General features: G+C 56.5%; 1 protein-coding gene across 1 annotated transcript in view; it reads right to left on the bottom strand.

Annotated features, from left to right (window-relative positions):
- Window positions 1-20,552, bottom strand: part of MIPEP (mitochondrial intermediate peptidase) — a 112,994-nt gene that overhangs the window by 11,452 nt on the left and 80,990 nt on the right. The window contains exons 17-18 of the mRNA XM_047755708.1: window positions 15,758-15,879; window positions 13,660-13,733 (exon numbers count right to left, since the gene is read on the bottom strand). Of these exons, the coding sequence (XP_047611664.1) occupies window positions 13,660-13,733; window positions 15,758-15,879 (196 nt within the window). The remainder of the gene's footprint in view (window positions 1-13,659; window positions 13,734-15,757; window positions 15,880-20,552) is intronic.

The following is a 20,552-nucleotide window of genomic DNA, read 5'->3' on the forward strand; positions in this document are numbered from 1 at the left end:
GTGGCTTCCTGTGCAAGGCCAGCCCCTGCTGGGGGCGGGGGCAGAGGTCGATGTGCGCGTGGGCCCCATCACCCTACACCCCAAACCTGCTCCAGCACGCCCACGTGGGGACCACGGTAACCGGCAACCACGGCACCAGAGGACAGCGTGACCACAGGAGCCACTCACTCCTGGGTCCCAAAGTCCCTTCACCGAGAACGTGAAAAACCACGCTCTTGGCAGGAGGCCGTCTCACACCGTCTCTTCCTACCCCCCGGTGTCTCTGAATGCCTGGCCTTGTCCAGCTCTTGTGTCACTACCCCTGTACCTGTCTGTGCAGGTCCCACCTTTCCCGTTTATGAGTGAAGCGCGTGCGATGCGCTCCTGGAATGGCGGGGCCTCGGGGCTGCACCCACTGCTCGTCCCTGTGCCCTGGTGCAGAGAACCAGGGTGCCGGGTAGCCAGGTGGCAGGGCTGAAGGCCAGGAGCCGTGAAGTCCCCCAGCCGGGCGCCCAGGCACTGGACGCGACAAAAAGTGCCTAAAACGTACTTATTGTAGTACGTGGTCGACAGGTTAAAAGGTAACGCGTCCTGGAGGGGCTCCTCTGTGCGACCCCTGCCGGGCGCTACGCCCTTTGTGTGAGTGCAGGGCCTGTGTCGTTCTTATTTTTGTGTCTCCGAAGTGCCTGGCCAGCATGAAGTACTTGATAAATACATGCTAAGCTTAAATGAATTACCGTCAGCTTCAAGTGACATAAAGCTTTTTTCATTACTTCCGATTATTCACTGGTCACTAACGAGAGGACGCTGAAATAACACGTCGTAGTGAAGGCCGGTGCCCTGGACAGCTGATTGAGTCTTAGGCCTGGCGGTGGCGGGTCTCAGGGCGCCCGGCCTGATGGTCCCCACAGGGGGTGGGAGGAGCGGGATGGGGTGCGAGGGGCCGCGGCCAGACCTCTGCTGGAGCTGGTCTGCTTGAGTTAAGCCCCGAGTGGGCTCCCTTCCACAGCCAGCCTCCCTGCCAGGCGCCTTGCGTCCAGCGGGGGAGGCACCTCTGTCCCCCGCCCCCCAGCGGTCACGTGTTCTCCACGCTGATGTCCACTCCTTAACCCACTTCACTAACTGACCACACTGACCGGTCCTGCATGAGGTGAACTGTGGACAGCGGGGAGGGTCTGTGTACCACGCGCTCGCTGTAGGACCCGTGTCGTGTAGGAGGCGCGCGGCTTCTGGGGTAACAGCTGTCAGAGGGCGGAGGGCAGCCCAGGGGGCAAACGGATGGTTAGAAGCGGCGTCCTCCTCCTGCCGACGAAGGGAGGCGCTGAGATCAAAAGGGACGGGGGGGGGGGGGGGGGACCACAAAGGCCAAGCCGGTTGTCAGGCACCTGAGCAGACGCGGGGACAGAAGTCAGGGCAGAGGTGACAGTGAGTTGCTGAGTGACACACATCTTTACTGGGGGTGGGGGGGGCTGCATTATAAAAGTTACATCACAAACAATGTTGGGGCCCGCCAAGTACTTGGGGAAAGAAGATTCAGGCTGTCCCTACCTATCCATTGTCTGTTGATGGACTATTCGGCTGCTTCCGGATCTTGGCAACTGTAAATAGTGCTGCTGTGGACACGGGGGTGCATGTAGCTTTTCAAAGCGTTTCCATCGTCTGAGTACACGCTCAGGAGTGGGACGGCCGGGTCGCATGGTGGTTCTGTGTTTTGCTTTTTCAAGGACCCTCCATGCTGCTCTCCACAGCCCGCAGGACATTCTACGCCCACCAGCAGGGCGGGGGCTCCCTCGGCCCCACACCCTCCAGCAAGTGTCATTCGTTGACTGATGATGCCCAGTCTGACCCGCATGAGATGCCAGCTCACGGTTGTCCTGTGCATTTCCTTAGTAAAGAGTCATGTCTCATATCTTTCCCCGTGCCTGTTACCCATCTGCATGTCGTTTTTAAAAAACGTCGTGGCGCAGTGGTTAATGCATCCATCTGGGAACCATGAGGTTGCGGGTTCGATCCCTGGCCTTGCTCAGTGGGTTAAGGAGCCGGCGTTGCTGTGAGCTGTGGTGTAGGTCACAGACGTGGCTTGGATCCCGTGTTGCTGTGGCTGTGGTATAGGCTGGCGGCTACAGCTCCCATTGGACCCCTAGCCTGGAACCCTCACGTGCCGAGGGAGCGGCCCTAGAAAAGGCAAAAAGACAACAACAACAAAAAAGGGAAAAACGTCCATTCAGATCATCTGCCCATCACCTGACAGCATTATCTTTTTGACATCGGGTTGTAGGAGTCGTTTATATATTTCGGAGATGAACTCTTTGTCGGTCATAGTATTTGCAAACATCTGCCATTCTGTAGGTTGTCTTTTTGTTTTGATGATGGCTTCCTTTGCTGCACAAAAGCTTTCAATTAGGTTCCACTGAATTTTGCTTTTGTTCCTTTTGCCTTAGAAGACAGATCCAAAAAACACTGCTAGGGAGTTCCCGTTGTGGCTCAGCAGTCACGAACCTGACTAGTAGCCATGAGGACGCAGGTCTGACCCCTGGCCTCGCTCAGTGGGTGAGAGACCCGGCATTGTTGTCTGTGAGCTGCGGTGTAGGTGACAGACGCGACTCAGATCCTGCGTGGCCGTGGCTGTGGTGTAGGCTGGCAGCTGCAGCTCCGATTCGATCCTTAGCCTGGGAACCTTCAGATGCGGCAGGTGGTGCTCTGAAAAGACCAAAAAAAAAAAAAATTGCTGCAATTTACGTCTCGTCTGTTTCAAGGCGTCACATGTTTTACTTAGGCTCTAAACCACCGAGAGTTTATCCTGCTGTGTAGTGGGAGGCGAGGTCCCGATGTTGCTGCTTTCCAGTGCGGCCGCCAGGCTCTCCCAGCAGCGCCTGCCCAAGCGACGGCGCTCTCTCCATTGCGTGTTCTTGCCGTCTTCGTCTCGGGTTCACTCGCCCCAGGCGTCTGGGTTAATCCTGGGCGCTCTATTCTGTCCCACTGCTCCTTGTTTCTGCCTCTGTGCCCCCCCCACCCTGATCTGATTACTGCAGCTGTGTAGCAGCGTCTGCAGTTTGGAAGGATTTACTGCTCCAGCTCTTTGCTCTCAGGACGGCTGTGGCGAGTCTGGGTCTTTGGTGACGGCATGAACACGTCGGGCTCTCCGTGGCAGTTCTGTGACCAAGGCCACGGGGGTCCTCATAGGCATTGCGTTAAGGCCGCGGACTGCCCTGGGGGTGTGGGCGTTCTGACACCGTCAACGCTTTCGGTCACGGAGCAGCGGGGGTGTTCTCCGTTGCGCCCTTTCACCGCGAAGCCCCCGCATCAGCGCAGCGCAGTTTCAGAGCGCTGGTCTCTCGCCTCCTGGGTAAGTTTCTTCCTAGATGTGTTACTCTTTACGATGTGATTTTAAACAGGATTTTTTTTCGCTTTCTCTTTCTGGTCGTTCATTATTAGTGTAAAGAAAAGCAAACAGACTTCTGAATGTTAATCCTGTGTCCTGCAACTTTCCAGAATTCGTTTATTCTAATAGGTTTTTGCTGGAGACTTTGGGGTTTTCTACATAAAATGTCACGTCCTCTGCAAAGAGGGATGGTTTTAACTTCCTCCTCTCCAATTCGGATACCTTTTGTTTCACTGTCTTGCCGACTGCTAATGCCACGTTAAAGTGAGGTGGTGACAGGGTCGTCTTTGTCTTCTTCTTGAAAGGCTCCCCACAGTTGAGTGTGGTGTCAGCCGTGAGTTTGTCATAAACGGCCTTGACGATGTTGAGGTCTGTTTTCGTCTGTGTCAGCTTCCTTCCCTTTTCTCTCTGTCTCTCCCTTGACTGCACCCACAGCATGTGGAAGTTCCCAGACCAGGTATCGAACCCACATCACAGCAGTCACGTGAACCGCTGACATAAGAATGCTGGATCCTTAACCTGCTGCGCCACAAGAGAGCTCCTCCTCTGTACCAGCTCAGGTGAGAGTTTTTATCTTGAACGGACGGTGAACTCCGTCAGCCACTTTCCCTGCCTCCGTCGAGACAACCGTGAGATTCTCGTGAGTGCGCGTGTCGCAGTGTTTTGCGAGTACCTCCATCCTCGCGCTGGAGTAAATACCACTTGGTTTGGGTGTGGGATCCTTTTTATGTATCTTGGATTCAGTTTGCTAACATTTCGTAGACGGTTTTTGCATCTGGATTCATCAAAGATATTGGCCTATAATTCCTTTTTGTCTAAGTTTCTTTGGTTTTCGAATCAGGGTAATGTTGGTTTTATAAAATGAACTTGGGAGTGTTCCCTTGCCTTCGTTTTTTGGAATAGTTTGAGGAAGGTAAGAATTAGCTCTTTTGTATGTTTGGGAGAATTCCCCTGTGAAGCTGCCCAGTCACGGACTTTGGTTTGCTGGAAGCTTTTTTTTTTCTTGTCTTGTCTTTGCAGGGCTGTGCCTGCAGCACATGGAAGTTTCCAGGCTGGGGTCCAATCTGAGCTGTAGCTGCTGCCCTACACCAGTTTACGGCAACACCAGATCCTCAGCTCACCGAGCGAGGCCGGGATCCTTATGGATACTCAGCAGGTTCGTTTCTGCTGTGCCGTGACGGGTCGGAACTCCTGCTGGAAGCTTTTTAAAACTACCAATTCCGTTTCACTCCTAGTGATCAGTCTGTTTGAATTATTTCTTCTTGATTCACTCTTGGCAAGCTACATGCTTCTAGAAATTTGTCCTTTTTTCCCTAGGTTGTCCAATTTAATGGCATGTAACTGTTCATAGTATTAGTTTTTCCAATCTCTTTGGTGTCGGTTGCTCTTTTTCCTCTTTCCTCTTTTGTTTGGGTCCTCTCTTTTCTCCTTGGTGAGCTTTGCTAGAGGTTTGTCAGTTTTAGCTTTCAAAAAAAAAAAAGAAAACCAGCTCTTGGTTTTATTGATCTTTTCATTGCTTTTTGATCTGTTTTACTTATTTCCTCTCTGATCTTTTATTATTTCCTCCTTCCGCTGACTTTGGGCTTTGTTTTTTTCTTCTTTTTATGATCCCTTTGGGCAGTAGGTTGGGTTATTTATTGAGGTGTTTCTTGAGGAAGGCCTGGATCACTGTGACTGCCCTCTCAGGATACCTCTGCTTTATCATCCCACAGATCTTGGGGCGTTGTGTTTCCATTTTCATTTGTTTTGAGGTATTTTCTGCCTTTTTTTGGGCTTTTTGCCATTTCTTGGGCCGCTCCTGCAGCATATGGAGGTTCCCAGGCCAGGGGTCGAATTGGAGCTGTAGCCGCCAGCCCACACCACAGCTCACAGCAACGCCGGATCCTTAACCCACTGAGCAAGGCCAGGGATGGAACCCGCAACCTCACGGTTCCTAGTCAGATTCGTTCACCACTGCGCCACGACGGGAACTCCAATTTTCTGCTTTTTTCTTGTTTGAGTCTTTGCATGTTGTTTGCTCTCCATATGTTTCTTCTTTTTCTCATTTTCTTCCTTCTGTAACTGCTTTGTGGTTTCATACAGTTGAGGTTATAAAAAATGCCTGGTATCGTTTCTGCCTCTGAAATTTTTGAGAATTGTGTGGTGTCTTGGCACGTGGTCTCTTCTGGAGACGGGTCCACGTGTACTTGGGAAGAATGTGTCCCGTGTGGGATGTGACACCCAGTCGTGAAGTCCGGCGCACCTGCTGCAGCATCTAAGACCCCCCCCACTCACTGCCTCGAAAACCTGGGCTCCGACGCGGGTGGGGTGTGAGAGCCCCTCCTCCTGTTGTACTGTCAGCACCCCCACTGGTCTGCGGGCACTTATTTGCGTCACGTTTGCAGCTGTTCGTGTGGACGCCGTGCATCCCCTTAACGCGTGGGAGAGTCGCTTCTGGCGTGATCCCTTTTTCATGACACACTGCCTTCGTCTTTTGTTACAACTTTTATTTATTCGTTTGTCTGTCTTTCTCTTCTAGGGCCACACCTGAGGCGTATGGAGGTTCCCAGGCTCGGGGTCCACTCAGAGCTGTAGCTGCCGGCCTGCGCCACGGCCACAGCAACACGCCTGCGACCTACACCACAGCTCCCGGCAACTCCGGATCCTTAACCCACCGAGCAAGGCCAGCGATGAGACCTGCGTCCTCATGGATGCCAGTCAGGGTCATTAACTGCTGAGCCACGGTGGGAACTCCCGAGCTCTGGTATGAAAGGCTATTTTGTCTAAATGGCGCAGCGCCCATTGCCTTGTTCCGTTGGCGTAAGAGGCCGTTTTCATCCCCCCGCCTGCCGTGGGTGTCCGCGGTTCTGAAGTGCGACGCTTGTACGCAGCAGGTCTTCTGACTGGAGCACTTAGGCCATTGTTTAAGGTACTTCTCTTACTTCCTGCTATTTCACTGCGTGTTTTCTGGTTGTTTTGCATTTCTTCTCTGTTGACGTCTTTTTGTTTCTGCTTTCATAGTCTGATGCTTGTCTTCAGTAGGGGGCCTATTTTCCTTTCTTTGTAGCTTCTGTGTATCTGTCGTTTTCTTGTGATTACCGTCGGGTTTGTAAACGATCTATGGTATCTGCTTCTTTGAAACTGATAGTTACTTAAGTGACTGCTCTGAACCATCTACATTCTTTTACTCTTCTCCCCACTTTGTGATTTCGATGCCCATATTTTCACATTCCATGTTTATCTCAACTTCATTGTAGTTACAGGTGCTTTTACAATTTTTTTTGTCTTTTAATCTTTTTATTAGCCTATTTGACGGGTTGATCCTCAGTCCTTTATACCTGCCTCTCCTATTCCAATTTTCTCTTTCCTAGAAATTCTTTGCTTTCCCACTTAGACAAGACCCTTTAACATTTCTTTTGGGTAGGTTTAGTATTGATGAATTCTTAGTTTCTGCTTAACCTCTCCTTCTACTCTTTTTTTCTTTTTTTTTTGGTTTCAGGGCCACACCCATGGCATATGGAGGTTCAGGCTAGGGGTCTAATTGGAGCTATAGCCGCCGGCCTACACCACAGCCACAGCAACTCCAGAACCGAGCCGCGTCTGCAACCTCACCAAGGCTCACGGCAACGCCGGATCCTTAACCCACTGAGCAAGGCCGGGGGTCGAACCTGCAACCTCATGGTTCCCAGTCGGATTCATTTCCACTGCGCCACAACGGGAACTCCCTCTCCTTGTCTTCTCAGTCATCGCCTTGCTGGGTAGAGTAGCCTGGTTGCAGGCTTTTCCTCTTAGGGCTCTGACTACATCCTGCCACTCCGTTCTCACCTGCCACGTTGCTGCAGAGAAACGGCTGACAGCCTTATGGGAATTTCCCTGTGTACGACGTGTTTTTTTCCTGCTGCCTACACAATTCTCTCTTTGGCATTTGCCATTTTAATTACGACATGCCTGTCTGGGGGTCCATTTAAGTTCATCTTCTTTGGGGCCCTCTGTGCTCCCTGTCCCTGGACAGCAGTTTCCTCCTTCAGGCCTGGGCAGTTTTCCGCCATAACTTCCTCTGTGAGTTCAGGTGAAAGTCACTCGTGGTGGTAACGGATGGGATGTCCTTACAAGACTGTCCAGGGCCTTTGGTGGGAGAGCTGGGTTTGATGCGGATGAAAGTTGCGTCTTTTCTCAGGGTAGGCAGCTCTTGCCGTGGTGCACGGAGGGACTGAGCTGGCTCCAGGTGGAAGCTGGGCCCTCCCTCCTGCTCAGTGGCCAGCACCACACTCTGGGGGGAGGTCTGAGCACAGGCTGCTGCACAGAAGCCCTGCGGGTGGGCGTGGGCTGCTCCGTCCTCTCCAAGCCTGTGCTTCCGCTTCTCCCTGCACCAGGACCCTTGTCCCAGAAGCAGGCACTGCGGGAGCAGGAGGGAGCCTGTGCAGGCTGTTGAGCATGTCGGCTGCAGAGAAAGGTCCGAGCTGTCGCCTGAGCACCGCCCGTTCAGGGCCCGCGGTTGTTCCCTCGCTCCACTCAGACACAGCCTCGGGTGAAAGTCCCCTCTGTCCCTCGAAGTCACTGTCCCCAGCCTCTGCTGCCCCTGCCTCGGCATCAGCGGCCAAGCTTTCTCCTGGTGGTGGCTGCTGTAGACCCCGTGCCCCACTGTGTCACTGAGCAAGCAGGGCTGGGGCGAGTGCCTGGTGGGGCCGTGTGCCGAGGCGGCCACGGGAGACCCGGCGGCAGCAGCAGTGGCAGCGTCTTCAGCCTGGTCTCTCCTCTGTGTCTCAGGGCTCGTCCTCCCCGACGCGTCTCACATTCTCCCTACTGTGTCTCAGCGGCGTCACTCGTGGCTCCGTGGCTCTTAGCTGCACAGCGCAGCCTCGACAGCCCTCTTCTAGCCAACTCTCCTCACTGCCACCTGCTCCCTGTCCCTCCCCTTCACCCCCAGGGCGCCCCCGTCCCCACCAGCGAGACGGACCGAGAACCTCCACTAACCAGCGCCGCACCGGGCAGGCCGCCTCCCGGGTTCTCCCGACGCGGGACCCTGTGCCCCCCCCCCCCCCCCGGCTCCTCAGGTGCCCGTGCGGTGATGACGGGGGAGGAGACCCCGGAAGAGGCTGCCCTTCTCGTCCCACCACATCACGTTACACCAAGGGTCCCGAACACCATCTCTCCCTGCTCCTCCTGACCTCGGGCCAGGGCAGTGTTGCCTGTGAAGTCACTGTCACCGCCCCGCCCCCTCATCCCGCACGACCCGGGAGGACGTCAGTGGGCCGCCCTCCGTCAGGGGAGGAGCCCCAGAAGCACCCAGGTTCCCTGCAGGGGGTCTGCCCCCTCATCTGCCCCACTGTCTGCAGCAGGGTGGGCCCTGGGCACGCGCCTCATGCTCCACATTACGGCCCAGCACCGCCTGCCCGGCGGCTTTGCTCAAGCTGTTGATGTTCTGGTCACCCAGGGCTCGCTTACTGACTCCCCGACGCAGCCACCCGCCCCCGTGCCTTCCTGGCCGTTCTCTCGCTTTGTGCTGCACGATGCTCCCGGGCAGCCCCCAAGCAGCCCTTTGCCAGGATGCCCTGGTCCGCCTAGAGGGGGGGCGCAGACCAAGGTCCGGGCCCCTGTGCTCCCCACTCCCAGGACTGAGGGGGTTTAGAGAAAAGAGGCGCTGTCGCGACACAGTGTTGGTGTCACCCCCCTTGGGGGACGAGGGTGACCTTCTGGAATATAAAGCACAATTTCCTGACTTGTTTCTTGAATACAAATGACATGCAGTAAGATAGAAGCGATGATACAGGGTATGCGTTTTGAAACCACAAAGCTGTGCAGAAATGTGAGGTGTTGGTATCACGGGAGCCCGTGGCTCCCTGGACGTGGCTCCCTGAGTCAGTCTGGAAAGAGAACAGACCGCAGGGTGTTTCACAGAGAACTGACTCATTCACCTGCCATCTCGCCTCGTCTTATCTGATGTTTGCTCCTTTTTAAAAACTCTGTCAAGTTATGACTTTCCATCTCTATTTGCGTACAGCTTCTGGCCAGAAGTCATAAAAATAAGGCTGTTTCTTTTCTGGAAAGGAGAACAGAAATGAAGCTGTGTAGTCATTGAAGGTACCCGCTTGGAATGCTGAAACCCTGGGCTCTAATGCTTCCTTCCCCCCGGAATTCCTTGCGCAGACACTGGAGGCGGGGGCACAGGATCCCTAACCCCAGGCGGACACGTGACGCTCGGCTTCTGTGGCTGTGGTGACCGCGGGCCCCAGGAACCACCCTGGCTAATGGCGATCCCGCACCCCGTTGCTGGCTGTGCCACCGTCTGTCTAGAGGCGCTCCCGGGGACCACACGGAGAGCTCTACAGTCCGCAGTGGCGGTCGGGCCAGCCTCGCCAGTGCCGTGGGCATCGTCGGGATGCGACAGAGGGACACGCATGGGCCCGGGGGTCCCTACGGCCCCAAGTCCACTTCTACCCCCCCCCCCCTCGACGGACCGACTCTGAACGTCCACGGAGGAAGACGTGGGGTTGGACGGAGGAGGCGGCTCACTTGCACAAGGTGGGGAGACTGGACCCCCGGCCCAGCCCCCGGCAGGCGGAGGGTCCAGTGGTTCGTTTCTCCTGGTTACGGAAAGATGAGACCCGAACCTGCAAGGGCCGTTCACTCAGGACTTCCGTGTGGTGGTGTCTGGGACGTTGGCCTGTGTTTTCCTCTCAGTTCCATGGTGTCGTCTTCCTTGTTAAAGACCTGAGGCCACTTTGAGCTTGTTTTCGTGAGGGTGTGTCCCAGTTGCATTGAGGTACGTGCAGCTGTCCAGTTCTCCCAGCACCAACCACTTGCCAGAAAGCCTTTTTCCTATTTTATATTCTTGCCTCCTTTGCCGAAGATTAGTTGACGGCAAGTGTCTGGGTTTAGGTCTGGGCTCTCCGTTCTGTTCCGTTGGTCTGTGTGCCTGTTTTGGCACCAGTACCACACTGCCTTGATGACTGTGGCTTTGTAAGGTCGTCTGAGGTCTGGGAGAGCGATGCCTCCTGCTTGGTTTTTTTTTTTTCTCCTTCAGGATTGTTTTGGCAGTTCTGGCTCTTTTATGGTTCCATATACATTTTTGGATTGTTTCTCCTCGTTCTGTGGAGAATGTCATGGGTAATTTGATAGGCACTGCATTAAATCTGTAGATTGCTTTGGGGGGCAAGGCCATTTTAATGATAGTAATTCTTCCAATCCAGGAGCATAGGATAGCCTTCCGTTTCTTTGAATCCTCTTTTATTTCCTTAATTACTGTTTTACATTTCTCCGCATATACATCTTTCACCTCCTTGGTCAGGCTTATTCCTGGGTATTTAATTTTTTGGGGTGCAATTTTAAAAGGTATTGTTTTTTGCGGGTTTTTTTTTTTTTTTTTGGTGCCTTTTCTAGGGCTGCTCCAGCGGCAGATGGAGGTTCCCAGGCTAGGGGTCTAATCAGAGCCGTGTCCACCAGCCTACGCCAGAGCCACAGCAACACAGGATCCGAGCCGCATCTGCAACCTACACCACAGCTCACGGCAACGCTGGATCCTTAACCCACTGAGCAAGGCCAGGGATCGAACCCACAACCTCATGGTTCCTAGTTGGATTCGTTAACCACTGCGCCACGACGGCAACTCCTAAAAGGTACTGTTTTTCAATCCAGCCATCCCAATCCTGGGCACATATCCAGACAAAACTACCATTTGAAAAGATACATGCACCCCTACGTCACTACAGTATTATTCACAATAGCCCAAGACATGCAGCAGCCTCAGTGTCCATCGACAGCTGAATGGATTAAGCTGACGTGGTACATACACACAATGGACTAGTGCTCAGCTATAAAAGAACAAAATAATGGCATTTGCAGCAACATGGATGCAACTGGAGATTCTCATATTAAGTGAAGTAAGTTAGACAAATACCATATGATATGACTTACACATGGAATCTAATGAACCTGTCTTCTACAGAACCGAAACAGACTCACAGACATGGAGAGCAGGCTTGTGGCTGCCAAGGGGGAAGGGGAGGGAGTGGGGCGGACGGGGAGTTGGGGTCAGTAGATGCAAACTGTTACACTTAGCATGGATGCATCCTGGGTCCTGTGCAGCACAGCGATGGAACATGATGGAAGATGATATAAGAGAAAGAATGTGCGTATAGGTATTTACATGTATGACTGGCCACTGTGCTGGACAGCAGAAACTGGCGGACCATTTAAAAGTTAAAAGAATTCTGGCCAAGAGAGGAGAAGGGAAAGCCATCCTCCATGGAAGGTGCGACCTCCGGTCCCCTCCCAGAAGAAACAGTTCTGCCTCCTCGCGGGCACCACCAGCCAGAGCCTTGCTCCTCACACACTCAGTGCGTGCGTCTCCCTAGAAAAGCACTCAGCTGCTGAAATGACCGCCACAGAAACTCCAGGTCGTGTTCACCAGAGCACACCTACCCAATTTTCTAGTACGTGCTTTACAAAACCACAAAATGAATGAAAATGCCCTATGGTCATGGTTTATTTTAAGCAAAAACTAAGTTCTATTCCCAAGAAAAGTGATGCTTAAACCAGAAAACAACCGTGAGGACAGAGTCCAGAGTCCCCTGCTCCCCAGAACCGCAGCCCTTGCCAAGGTGGGCTCGGCAGGCATGGCCCCCTTGCGTTCAGTCGAGGATCAAGTCACTGGGTCACCTGCTTATAACGCCTACCCCGTTATGTGCTGCGGGTGCGTTGAAAACTAGCTAAAGACGTGACTTCAACCTGCACATTAGGAGAAAGTGTTTTGAGGTCAAATCGCTTTGTCGCCCTTGGGCAATGAACCGACTTTCTCAGGTCACAGCTAAGCAGGGAGCAAGAACTGCAAACCGAATTCTGTCTCACCAGGCGACTGCCTTGTTCTTCCTGAGGAAGGAAATACTGTTTTAACTACGATTTCAGTGTCTCCAAAGGGGTCTAGAGTTTTGAGAGGAAAAAAAACTACAGGCCGTTTAAGAAAAGCTGGTGCTGCCCCCCGAGGTCCCCGGGCAGAGCTCCCTTGGCCCCCCGGCGCCTCCAAGGCCACGAGGAAGGAGCACCAGGCAGAGGAGGCCGCAGGCCCGGGAGCCCCAGCCCCCACCAGGGCGCCCAGAACGCTGCGCAAGCTCAGCGCTCCCCTGGGACGTGTGGGATTCAGAGGTCAAAAGCCCCCTGCGTTTGCTCTCAACGCGGAGGATACGAGGGCGAAGCACAACGCGTGTTGTCCCACCTCCGAGGGGCCTGGCGCCCGGCTGCACCCTGAGCGAACGAGGGCGCGGAGGAACAGGGTGCTAACTGGAAGGGCTCTGTCCTCCTCTCCTGTGCGTCAGGACATTCTTAACGCCCACCTGGGAAGTGGGTCCACAGACGAGACAAAGCACCTGCCCAATTACATCTTCATAAAAGAACAGCAGCCACCACACCGTTCATGCTCTCACATCACGACTTTGTCATCTTCCCACCACTCTTCCCGGGGTGCCCTGGTGCCAGGCTGAGCCGTCACCCCCGACCGTGCTGAGCGAGGCAGGCGGGTCGCACGTATACGAGGCGAGGAGGCGCCGCTGCTGGTCTCACACAGACCAACCCTGTGCAGTGACAGACAGGCACGTACCCTCCCCACGCCCCCCAGGCCCAACCCCCATACAGTGACAGGCACGAACCCTCAGAGAGACCCCTCACTGACTGGCATGAGACTGGAAGCTCTTTGCTGAGTGCACTTTGATCAGAGAGGCCGAGGGCCCGGCTGCACACAGAAAAGACCTGACGGCCTGCAGCCGTGCTTGCACTTCCTTCAAACACTTGTGAGGCCTTCTGTGAAAAACCACGGCGGTCACTCCACAGTTAATATATCAGTGAACACACCTAAAAACGATCCAGAACGTGACACAGGAAAACAGGTGCGGTGATAGGTCACCGGGAAGACTAAATCAGGTTCTGACTGTTCAATGGGCAGAACTCCACCCCAATGCCTTGGGATTTCCAACAGGTGCACAGCAAGGCTTTCCTAACAGGAAAAAGAGATGCGTTCTTCGGGCCAAAGGACACACTGTAACCTACTGCCATCTCACGGCACGGGTGCTGAGGACTGGTAGTGTTTCCCAGTGGAGTGTTGCTAAGGTTTGGAAAGCTGAAGCCCGAAATGGCCCACGTAAACAAATGAGAGAAGGAACGTGTGACGTGGACGCAGTGAATCCGCGTGCAGAGCGAGTGCAGGGCTAAAGCCTCATCTCTTCCAAGAGAAGACTGTGCAGAGGGAACAGCAAAGAGCTTTCCAGCAAGTGCCAGGAGCAGCACGAGCGGCGCAGAGGACACACGAGACAGCGGCTCGCGGGGCTCACCTTCCACCATGAGCAGGGGCTCCTTGCCCCCGCCGTGAGCCAGCATCTCCCGCCGGTAGCGCTCCCCCGCCGCCCTGGGGAGACAGGGAACATCAGTGAGGCCCCGTCCCCGCCCTCGTCACGTTCTGAGAAGCTGCCCCTGCCCCCCGCCCCTCTAACAGTCTGACTGCAGCGAGCGATGTGCTGTGCCCAGGAGGGCAGGTGATGTAGGCGGGCAGCCCGTGTGTCCCCGGGGTCGTCGAGGGCGGGCACGCGCGCTCTTTCAGGGGACATGTCCCTAGAAAATCAGTCCCTTCTCCGGCACCTTTTTAGGATTATTTTACAGGGAGGCTTAAAATCACGCCATTCTCTCCAAAAACCACTCGAGACGGCACCCGGCAGCCCACAGAAGGAACTTGACGCGGCAGGAGAGGGTTCACCGGCCCGGAGGCCTTTCTCCTTTTGCTGCTCCGCAGCCAACGCGCTCAGGGAGCAGCAGCACCCGCACCACGGGAAGCACAGAGGAGTTTTCACAGAAACTCTCTTCTTGAGTGAGTGGCTCCTCAAGACAAGCGGTTTCACGCTTAAAAAAAAAAAAAGAAAAGATCGAAAACCCCATTCCTTTAGTGGAAGTGACTAAAGCTAATAAATGATGGAGTTTTCACTCCACCGTTTCTGGAGCAATTTTGTGAACACGGGCTCTGGTCAGAAATGTTGATGGCATCTCAGTATCAAAAGCACACTGCCATCAAACCCTAATCTTGACGCCATCCTGAAGGGAGCGCCCAGGCAACGTGTGCCCCGACGCGGGAAACGTGGGCGGAGGCAGGGGCTCGGGGACCGGGGACCGGCTGCTCGGCCCCGCCTGCCCTCAGCTGCGGCCCCGGCCTCCAGTGACTGGCTGGCCGCGGCTCCGCTGCCTGGCTTCCTGAAGACTTTGCAGAACTGGGACCAAAAAGGATCTTGTGACCCAGCTGAGACCCTTCCTAGTTCAACGAGTATTTTTACCAGCTTATGTTTACATGTCTATACAGCAGCTGCCTGTCTCGGCGAGACTGCATCTGCTGACGACAGAAATCCTGGGGAATGTGTATTTAAGAGTGTGGTTTTCTAGTAAAGTGTGATTCTATTAAACGAGATAATATTTGCCTATTTTAAAGAAATCTTCAGTAAAGAACTGTAATCCCCAGAAGTGATTTATGGTACTCAATTTTGGCTTTAGATCCTTTGAAAATAATGAAATCTAAAGCGCAGACCCAGTGTCTTCAGTGGGCGGAAGACAGAATAGCATGAGGATACCAAGCTGTAAAACCTGTGAAAGTTCTGTGACACCAGATTCAAGGTCAAAAGATCCTGGAAAAGGATGGGGCTGTTAACCGCTGAGAAAACCCCAGCCACTGTGAACCCCACGCAGAGCTGAGGCTGGGGGAGGACGAGGAATTAGCAGACTGTTCTCACTGTAGCCCAGTCTGTTCGCTGCGAAGCCCTGAGCAAATCGCTTACCTCCTCTGAGCCTCTGTTTCTTCTAAATCACCTGCTCTGCCAAGGCTGCTGTGACTGTAAGGGAACAAGCTGCTACAGGAGGCCTCGCCGCTCCCAACGTCTAAGGGCCACTAACCCTAAACCTCATGTGTACAGCGAGGCTGCCTAGGCTCCGCCATCCGTGTCATCTGTGTGCTGACGAGATGAAAAGCTTGAAAGCACGGCTGGACCGGGCCTGCTTTCCAAGGACTCAGGACGCAGGAGCCTGGCTGCCTCTGGCTCCTTCAGAGAGAGGCCCATGGGGCACAGGGAGCCAAGACCAGGCCCACCACACACCCACCTCCATCGCAGGGAGGGAGGGGCACCAGGGGTCCCCAGGAGAGCCCCCCACCCCAGGCCAGCCCACAGACACTCCTGCAGGCTGGCTTCGGAGCAGGCTCCGACTTGGCTGGCCCTGCCCAGCTACACAGGCACTCCCGGGAGGACGCGTTCCACAGATGGAGCGGACAGGTGCTGTGTCCACAACGCCCCCGGGCCTGCTCCCAGGAGGGGACGCAGAGGCTGGGCCCCGGTGGTGCGGGCAGGGGCAGTCGGGAGAAGGGGGGGCAGCCCGTGAGACCCCTCCTCCGCTTACTACCTGTTGAAAGGATCCTGTAGGAAACACTCTCTCCAGACCATGGAGGCCACCGCCCGCGACATCAGGTATGAGTAGTACTTGGCACCGTAGCCCACGAGGTGGCTGAACCGCAGCTGCCAGGCCTGCCAAACACAAGAGCACACGAAGCAGTGAGTCTCCGTCCAGACGTCCTGGGGGCTCGGCGGAGGCAGAGGAATCCGCAGCGTTGTCACGGGCATCACCCACGACGTCACTGCTCCCCGTTTCACACCTCCCAGGGGCTGCGGTGTGTGCCCACGACACCCCGGGGGGGAGCCCTGAGCCCTGAACTCGGAGCGTGGCTGAGTTTGGAGAGGGGCCTTTAATGAGATGCTGAAGTTACAGTGAGGCCGCGGGGGGCCGGAGGTGGGGGGCGCTGATCCCGCAGCCCCCAGAGATGAGGGAGGGATCACGGAGGCCAGCCGGGAGGCGGCGTCTGCGAGCCCAGGACAGAGGCCCCGGGAGAGCCAACCCTGACGTCTGCGTTGTCCAAGTTCACTGGGCTAGAGGACCCCAGACACAGCAGCCGGCGTGTTGGTGACAGCAGGTGGGAGGTCTCCCCAATTCCAGACTGCCTTTGAGGACAGAGATGGAGTGACTGGCCGGGTGAGTTCGGAGGGGCCCGCCGTGCTCTGTCGGGGAAGCTTCCAGAGGCCCTGCTCTTTCCCTGGACCTGAACACGGAGCACAGCCCCGTCCTGGCTGCTGGGGAGGGAGCGGGTCAGCAAGCGCGGAAGCTGCTCCCGGCCCATCCACGTGGCGCGGCTGTAAAGGCTGCAGCTGCGGAAGCTGCGCTCCCGAGCCACGGCTGTACCTGAAAACGCGGACTCTCCCAAAACAACTCTGACGTACGTGCCATAACCGAGCCTCCCCGGGCTTGCTTTACCCGACATGACCCGCCCCGGAGTGACGCCTGAGGTTTGGGCGGTGGGGACCAGCATCTGAGGACCCTCCCTCCCGGAAGGCGAAGGATGACCCTCCCACCCATGCTCTCAACTCGACAGTCCCCCCCCCCAACCAGCCGGCGGCGGCGGGGCAGGCCTGCGGGCAAGGCCGTGGCCGCTCACCGGTGTGTCCTGGGCCCCAGGACAAGCGCGCCGCCCGGGCTGGCCGCGAGGAAGGAGGCCCGGCCGGGGGCCCAGGCTAGTGGGGAACACGAGGCTGTCCCGGTGGAGGGAACAAGGACCCTTGGGATCTTGCCCCCCCTTTCAACCAGGAAACAACTGGAGCAGGGGGCTCGCGAGTCATGCCCCCTCCTCCTGGCAGGGCACCTCGCGGGGTGGCGTCTGGGAGGGCAAGCCCCAGGGCAGGGACCAGACCATGACCCTCCCATCAGCCGGGGCCCAGGTGCCGCTGCCCAGCAGCCCGGGGCCAGTGGAGGGCAGGGAGGCAGGGAGAGGCCTCCCCCCAGGTCCTGGGAAGGGGTAACTGAATTGCTCTCTTACAGCAAACTGGGAGTGGCTGAATTTGCACCCGCAGGATTGAGTCTTTGGGGTTCGTTTCTAACACACACACACTCTGGATACGGCCTCGCTACCCCCTGTCCCGGGGCGGGTCTGCATCAGGCCCAGCGGTCGCGTGCCCACTGGTGTGCTGTGGCCGGTGGCACTGTCCTACCTGGCTCTCATGCTGCTGCCGCTGCTGGAAACCCCACGACCGCCAGCACCCAGGTGAGGGGACCTGCCTGGGAAAGGTTTCCGGGTTGGTGATCTGCCAAGACGAGTCCGGCAGTCCTCACAGTACAGAGCCGAGTGGAATTTCGCTGGGATTCGAGCTGAATGCCGTTTTGTTCTGTCTTGAAAGCCAGCCTGCTTCAACAGCCGCGTTGGATTTGAGCTAAGACATTTCGACGTGCCTTCGTTTCATCAACTCATAACCGAGTTCCTACCTCAACAGAGCAAGCAACTCTAAGACCTTCCAGAAGCGTGCAAAGCTGCGCCAGGGCCTCTGTCTCCCGGCAGCCCGGCCACCTGTGCGCAGACCCCCGGGGGGACGCGCCCCGGGCCGGGCTGGCGTCTACTGCAGGTGTGAGTTCGGGGCCATGCCCTGTCCACACCTCGAGACAGGCCAAATGCGTCCGCCGGCCGGCACCTTTCATCAGCAGTCTGTAAATTCACGGCACAGGAGCACCCACCGTCCCGCGGCTGTCCGACCCCCGACGGCTGACGTGCTGGTAATTCGGCCTCATCGTAATCCTTGTCCCCACCTCGCTCGTTCATCAGGGGAACGAGGGCAGCAGCTGCTTGTCATCTGTGGGATTACGACACCTCTTCCTTGTATCTCAGGGCCGCCTTCTGCAGGGCCTCCGCCAGGTGGACAGGGATCCGATCGAAACGCACGGGACGCCCAACCCTCCGCGTTGCTCTTACTCTGAGCAGCCGTGTGGACCTTCCAGTCCCCGCACAACCCCACCACCTGCGTGTCGAGTGAGAAGCTGAGCGATCCGCCAGAGGACAGAGACGCGGAGGAGCAGGAGGTGCGCGTGGCGGCGGTAACGGCCCGGACGCTGCGGGTGAGCCCGGGAGGGTCCAAGTGGGGACAGGCCGAGACAGAGGGGCAGAGCCGTCGGGGGCAGACTGCACTCGCTGGCTGTGTGCGGCCAGCCAGCCCCGCTGCTCTCAAGGAGCACCCCATCTCTGCACTTGCAGCTGCCGTGCACCGTGCATCTTGCTGCGTTTACGTTGACACAGTCTTACTAGTGGAATATTAAACCAGAGGAGAACAGCAAGGACAGCACTGCTTCCTTGGTCGGGGTCCCACTGATTGGAAATTCCCTTCCTTAGCAGGGCCCACGAGGCTGAGCACGGTGCTTGGAACAGCAGGAATTCAACAGCCGCGTGCCTGCTGGATAGACGGGGGGATGGACAGACAGCTTGGACACCACGGGATTCCGTCACAGTGACACTCAGTGTCACCGACACGCAACTCTGGAAGCAGCATCAACCAGGAGTAACACCCACAGTACAAGCAAGAGGACAGTCACCCAGAAGAAAATTTGGGCCTCAGGCTGTTAATGACAGGCCCTTAGAAAAGACCTCTTTACACCACTTGACAGTTGGTGCTAAGACCTGTGAGGCTGGTTTTGGCACCGGGTCAGTTGGGACTTTGCGCAGAGTCTGGGTAGTGGTCCCTCGAGGGGCTCAATCTCCTTCAAGCTGCACAGACTCTGAACAAGCAGCAGGCCAGCGGTGGCCTGTGCCTCCCTGTGCACCTGCTGTGAGCAGGGTGACAACGGGGGTGAGACAGAAAGCGGCACACGCCTGCCTGGTCCCTGTGGACGCACAGACCGCCGGGGCCTCTCACGTCCCAGTGGACAGCCCTGCTGCCGTGGGGATCACACCTTACAGCATCCGGCAGTGTCTCCTCCCCTGCAGAGAGCAGACGGGCAGTCTCCTGTCTGCCTTCCCGCGTTTGTCCTTTTTAAAATGTGTGTGTGTGTGTGTGTGTGTTCCATGAGTTGATACAGGCTAGTGTTTCTACTTCAATAAAAAGTCACCATTGACATTTTAGCAAAACCCGTGAAACAGAAGTGCCAAACAAAGAGAACTGTCAGCTTAGACTATAACTGCTATGAGGCGCAGCTGTTGTGGCCCCAGGCTCCGGTGGCCTCCAGGATTCTGTCCTCCGCTGACGCCTTTGTGAAATCCCCTGGCCCTGAGCACAGGCGGGACCAGAGCCTTGCTGCTACCAAGAGGACACGGCAAGGAGCAGGGCTGTCACGGCCGCCATCCGCGACGGTACAACGTCTGCCAGGCTCGCAGACTCGCTCCAGAAACCCTCCTGTTGCCTAGGAAACCAGCGGCCACCGGAGAGCCCAGCTGGCAGGGATCTGCCGGCACCCCGTGGGATCGGGGGGGGCGCGGGGGATCCAGGATTGGGGTGGCCTCTGGGGCGCAGGGATGCCCAAGAGCTGACAGCCGGCAAGGAGCCGGGCCCCTCAGACCCACAACTGCACAGGTGGAGCAGCCACGTCCCCAGAAGAGCCCGTGGTCCGGGCCACACACACCCTGTGTGTGGAACTGGGAGCTGCGAGCGGGTCTGGCATTAGCGTCGTGGTAACTTGCTAACGGCACCAGCAAACGGCTATCATTCTCTATTTCAGAACAGAGCTGTGTTTAGAAATACTGATAAGAGATGGGCCCGAGACGGCGGAGGAGCAGGACGTGGGCCCGGGGTCCCACGTTCATGTGCAAAATGAGCCACAGGCAGAACGATTCTCACGGAACATCTACGACGCGGGCGGGAGCCCTCAGACTCGCCAGAGGGCGAGAAAACCTCCACCCGACCGGAGGGACAAATGGAAGAAAACAGGAGAGAGAAAAGGCAGTCAGGCCAGGACCAGCGCTCCCGAGGGAGCCGAGGAAGAGGAAGGGAATCGTGCTCGGGACGGAGGGCCCCCAACTGACCGTGGGCGGAGGGGCGCCTCAAAGCCTGCAGAACAGCCCAGCAGAGGGACTGAGGCGGGCAGAGCCGAGACGGCCCCCCAGACCACTGCTCCTGCCTCCCGGTCCCCACGGCCTGAGACGCGGGCTTTGGGGGTCAGTCCCTCAGCCCCACAGAGAGGACCTGGCAGGCTGTGTGGAAACAGCCTGAGGGGCTGGGAAGCCTGCCAGGCGGGAGGCCTGGGCCCACCGGAGAGGCAGGACGCCACTGCTGGGGGGCAGAAGCAGGGGCACTACCACCCCAGGAACTTGCTTTTCTGTGCCCACATGGACTCTCAGGCAGCAGGCACCACTGCGGTTCCCAGGGGTGCAGGGGCAGGTACAGACCGCAGCAGC

Source organism: Phacochoerus africanus, chromosome 13 (assembly GCF_016906955.1).
Source record: "Phacochoerus africanus isolate WHEZ1 chromosome 13, ROS_Pafr_v1, whole genome shotgun sequence".
Classification (NCBI taxonomy): domain Eukaryota; kingdom Metazoa; phylum Chordata; class Mammalia; order Artiodactyla; family Suidae; genus Phacochoerus; species Phacochoerus africanus.